Source organism: Lolium perenne, chromosome 4, assembly GCF_019359855.2.
Source record: "Lolium perenne isolate Kyuss_39 chromosome 4, Kyuss_2.0, whole genome shotgun sequence".
Lineage (NCBI taxonomy): Eukaryota > Viridiplantae > Streptophyta > Magnoliopsida > Poales > Poaceae > Lolium > Lolium perenne.
In genome coordinates this window covers 154,291,807-154,296,793 of record NC_067247.2, presented here as the reverse complement: position 1 = coordinate 154,296,793, position 4,987 = coordinate 154,291,807, and the positions used below count along the sequence as shown (strand labels likewise).

Genomic DNA, 4,987 nt, shown 5'->3' with positions numbered 1-4,987 from the left:
AGCTAATGTAAAGCATGCACACTACTGACTTTACATAAACCTCTTTGCTTAAATGTTGTGTCCAGAGAATTTTCAGGGATATGCACACTCGATTTCCCCTGAGTGAAGTCCAATGTGGTATATAAGAAGTATTCTAGCTACAAGTGGGAGGAGTCCACACATGTATCTGCTACCAAATAGCAAATAAATGGGAATTTCTAGGAAGTGTTTGCTTTAAAGTGCAATTGAAAGCGTGACTGATATTTCATTTGTTTTGTCAGTTCAATAGAAATATAAGAAGGCATCATATTGCTATGTTTCTATGATATCAGTTCGTTCTAAGAACATGTGCTTTATCTTTATTACTTTGCAGTTCTATGTAAGTTTTTTTCTCAGCCTCTGTAACAGAAAATAGTAAAATGTGAGGCTTGATGTGTAATTGGTGCAATTGAGACGCATATGGCCAGGCAGAATTCAACAAAACAATTAAGGTGATTGGGCTGCAACTGAACGGCTAGGAGGCCAGGATACATCCTCTATTACTCATGTTTAAGAGCTTAATTGTTCACTCATTTACTGTCAGTTTCCTCATTTTCTACACCATATATACTGGTAAAAGACTGAATGTGCACCTATTAGAAAAGGATATGCAAATTTCCCATTACGATGATCGATCAAGTCTCTGCACAAGTAGTGAGGGCACGCAGAAGAGGTGGACGTCGGTCCTGTGCCATCCACAAACAAGGGGGGCATGGCAGTCCAGTCACTGTTGGTGTACGCTCGAACGTAACGCGAACGCATACGTTTCCACTATTGTTGTATGCTAATGCATCGCCCAAACGGAAGGGGATAGATTGACATCGTTAATCTCATGGCCCCTCCACATGCCGCTGTCACAGCTACCTCTTGCTTGCCCGAGAGGTGAACAATATCAACCTTGTTGGAGAGGCACCTACCCGTGTGGCCATCGTCACTAGCGCCACATATAGCTAAGGCGCTCGCTGACGTGGAAGCATACACTGGTAGAGCTTGCACAGAACAACGAGAGGGGTTGTTAAAAAAAAAAAAAAAGAACAACAAGAGGGGAAAATTTAGGCAGCGCATACGGATAAAAGTGAGGAGAAGAAATAAGGAACTTGGGTCACGATTGAGCCGTAATTGGACCGCCTAGGACCAGCGAGGAGGCTTCCCATGGGGCGCCCCAACCACTAGTAATTATAAAATGCCACTGACCTTTGCGGGTGTCAGTTAACCGTAAAAAAAAAGCTCGGTGGGATGAGCATTAACATTGAATGCTTAGAAAATGACGTTGGTACCAAAAGACCATGTTTTATTAGCTGACTGGTGAATATCTAGGTGCACGAATTCTGTCTAGCTTAAAAGCTGTCTTGGTTTGATATTTTGAAAAGGCTACCAGGTTCAAAGCTATGGAAAAGCAGACGATACGGAAATGTGTACTACCTCCATCTCAAAGCTTAAACTTATATTATTTTTAAAAAGTCAAACTATATCAAGTTTCATGTAGATAGATTCTTCTAAAAATTTAATCAAACTTTAGGGTTGACTTTTTTTAAAAAAATCTTAAGCTTTAGGATGGAGTAGTATATAAATCAAGGGATGGTCCATCTTGTCCAGTAACTAAGTAGCAAGTAGTTTGGCTATCAGCTGAAGAAAGCAGAAACCTTGAGCAAGGAGGAGCTCCAGCACCAAGAGAACCATACAATGTATATACTTTCCGGGCTGGGCTCCTCTACAGTACAGTGCTTACTGTACGGATATAGCCTTTAGAATACACCATCCAATTCAGTCCAACGGTTCTCCTTGGTCCCCCTTGATATTGTTGTTAACTGAGAAAATAAAACACCGAACGGCAGACAGGCAGAGACGCCGAGAAATTCGAGATGCAGCGACGGCGGTCCGAATCCCACGCGGTAGTCAGCCGTTGTTTGCCGCAGCCGCACAGGTGAAGCTCTGAACATGGCAATATACAGATGAAATATGTGCATTAGCTACCAACATTTGTTCAAACTCTTCTCAGAACGTTTACTCATTTTGGGTATTGGTATGTGTGAGAAATACGACCAATTTGAGTTCCAGGCCGGATATACCTTCTATGGATGGCATATGCTGATTGTTCGATACTCTCTCTATGCTTAAATATAGTGCGTAGTAGGGTTTTTTCAAAGTCAAACCATGTTAACTTTGACCAAATTTAAACGAGAACTTATCAACATCTAGAATATCAAAACAATATCACTAGATTCATCATATCAATGAGCACCTTTGCATGAGCTACGAACTCTGTAACAACTCAGAAACTAGTGTCACCGGACATCAAATCTATGGCTATCTCCGGTGCCCTACCGGCGTCAGCAAATAGCTTGCTTAATAGATTTGTTTGTTGCTCGATGACCTGGCAGCGTGAGCAGCTGACACCACCACAACTTCTAAGAAAGGGGTGCTGTTCAACTAAGTGGATTTTCTTCAAATAGACAGCACGCTCCATGATGATCCGGATGTACCGCACCACTTCAAAGTCGGCTGTAAGTCCAGCAAAGCCTTTGATCTCCAGCAGACTCAAGTTCAGGTGCTCAAAATCTGGTGCTTCTTCCACCACATTGGTCAGGTAACAGCGAGGACTAAATACCTTCACGGGACAAATAAATAAAAAGAAGAAAAATAAGACCCATCACATTAATTAAAGGGTAACAATACATTTTTATCATAAAACTGGTGATCATAGGGGCATTTATGGTATTTTTCTCCTATCAATTCCAACTAAGCTGGTTGCTGAGTTGAGGAGAAAGAAACAGAGATAAAAGAGGTCTCTACCGTATCTCAGCTAAGAGATGATTTTTCATAAGATAAGGTATTTTCTCACTTATACGAGATGTCTTATCTTTAGTTTTCAAGTATATTTTTAATCATGCCACAATCTTAGAAGCAAACATAATTATTAGATGCAACACATACTAAGAGATACTTCTCTATATATATAAATATTTTCTTTTCAAATGCGACATGCAATGTCTAAGATAAAACTGTCTTATCAATCACTATACATATATATGCCCTAATTTAATAGTACTGGTAAGTTTTTTATTGCACATTATTGTATGTATAAAGTATTTATACAACTCCATGACTTTCTCTGAAGCAAAATGGATGGGCTTTTTAGTTTTGACCTAAGGCAAACTATCTTAAACAAAATCCAAGGTTTCCATAGTGTATTTATTTGGTATTAATTGTGGATGTTTGTACTATTCTCTATAAGTTTGGTCAAATCTAAGATATACTTAATTTGGATATGACAGACTTAGGAATCCATTTATTTTGGGCTGAGTGATATCAATCTTCTTGTTGCAGACAGAAGGGCTTAAAGTGCATAGATTTGTAGAAAATTGTAATAAGGAAGTGCGTACCTTAAGGGATAGTGTGTTGAGCAATGGCGCGCCATGGAGGATGTGAAGAGTCCAGAACATTTCTTGAATGTCTAGGTCGCTGAGATGAATAACTCTCAGGTTACTGAGCGCCGGGAAGTGCTGTCCTGGATTCCTATAGGAGTAATACATCAGATGTGGCGCCGCTAGGTTTATGTGGTGCAGGCGAGGAACATTGCCAAACCGCACCGGGAAGACCCCGATGAAGATATCTAATCTGTCATCGCAAAAGACCCGTTCCAGTTTCGGGAGGCTTGTCAGCTCGACTCCTGGGTAGAAGGACTCACGGATTTCCAAGGCCAGGAGCGGCGATCTGGGAGCGTCTATCCGTAGGATGGAGCACCTCGAGTTAGAGACGGCACAACAACGGATCAAGGAAAGGAGCTCTAGCCGGTTGCAGGCGTTGAGAAGATGTAGCATCTCCGAGTCGCTGAAGCTGATGTTTTGCAGGGTGAGTCTGGTGAGCCAGCCGAAGGCGACGGGGCAGGCGGCAACGAATGCCACGAGGCGTCGTGCAAACACGGCGTCCTGCACATCCCTGACCCTGTTGATGGGGTACAAGTGTGCCCGTATGGCGAACTCCAGGCGCTCCGCGCCGCCGGTCTCGGCGACGGCGTCCCCGATGGAACGCAGGTAAGGGTCTATGAGGTAGAAGGCGAGGCGCAGGGTCTTGATGCTCCGCTGCTTTGCGGGAGCCGAAAGGAACCACCTGATGGCGTCGGCGTACGCCGACATGACATGGTCGGCCGTGTGACGAGAGAAATCCCCGGAGTGCGGTATCAGGTCAGCGACGTTGATGACGAGATCGGTGAGCAGACGAGGGAGATGCATCAGCCGTCTCGCGACGGTGGCGACTCTGACGGTGGCGCGCAGGTCGAGCAGCTGGAGGATGGCGAGGAGGACGTCGTCAGGGAGCGCGCTGAATCTGTCGAGATTCTTCTTGACTCCATCATCCCCACCTTTTGCATGCTGCTGCACAGAAGAGAGGATGATTGATTAGTAGAGCTCTTGTGAAGATGAAGATCGTAGATGGACCAATTAACAAGGATGGTAGGGCTACTTACTACAATGTTGATCTCCATGAGATGAGGAGGGGTAGCAGATTGGAGCAGATTGGAGCAGATAGGGTTAACTGCTGCGCCTGCGATACGTCATACTATATACGAGCCTCCAATCCCATACATCCGTATGTAGGATACGGTGGCTAATACTAGACCGCACGATTATATCCTTTTCAAACTCTATCCCTAGCTTGAACACGCGCAGGTAGATCCCGGCCGCCCGTCCCCAGCCTCCAATAAACCGGCGCGTTGACGCGTGACGGTCTGGCTGAATGCGTTGTACGGATTATTTGCTATGCGCGACGGCGGCGGCGAGCGCGGGCACTACGAGAAAAACGCTCGTTGCCGTGCAACCACCTTTTGCCGTGTGCGAACGCTCGTTGCCGTGCAACCACCGAGCACACGACAAAGAATATTTTGCCGTGCAACGTAAACAAAGAACGCACAGCAACGAGCAACGCACGGCAAAGAGGATCTACGGCACACGGCAAAGATAAAGCGCACGAC

The 4,987-nt window shown here is 44.8% G+C and overlaps 1 protein-coding gene across 1 annotated transcript; it reads right to left on the bottom strand.

Annotated features, from left to right (window-relative positions):
- Positions 1-2,263: 2,263 nt before the first annotated feature.
- On the bottom strand, positions 2,264-4,501 carry LOC127348690 (uncharacterized). Its single transcript, XM_051374631.2, has 3 exons — positions 4,484-4,501; positions 3,402-4,391; positions 2,264-2,626 (listed from the first exon to the last, which is right to left on the bottom strand). The coding sequence occupies exons 1-3, from the start codon at positions 4,499-4,501 to the stop codon at positions 2,291-2,293; spliced, it is 1,344 nt and encodes a 447-aa protein (XP_051230591.2). The 3' UTR covers positions 2,264-2,290.
- Positions 4,502-4,987: the final 486 nt, after the last annotated feature.

Excerpts from the sequence above, each read along its gene's own strand:
- LOC127348690 (XM_051374631.2), bottom strand. Across the intron at positions 2,627-3,401 it reads TCAACACACTATCCCTTAAG|GTATTTAGTCCTCGCTGTTA; the intron begins GTACGCACTTCC and ends TGTCCCGTGAAG.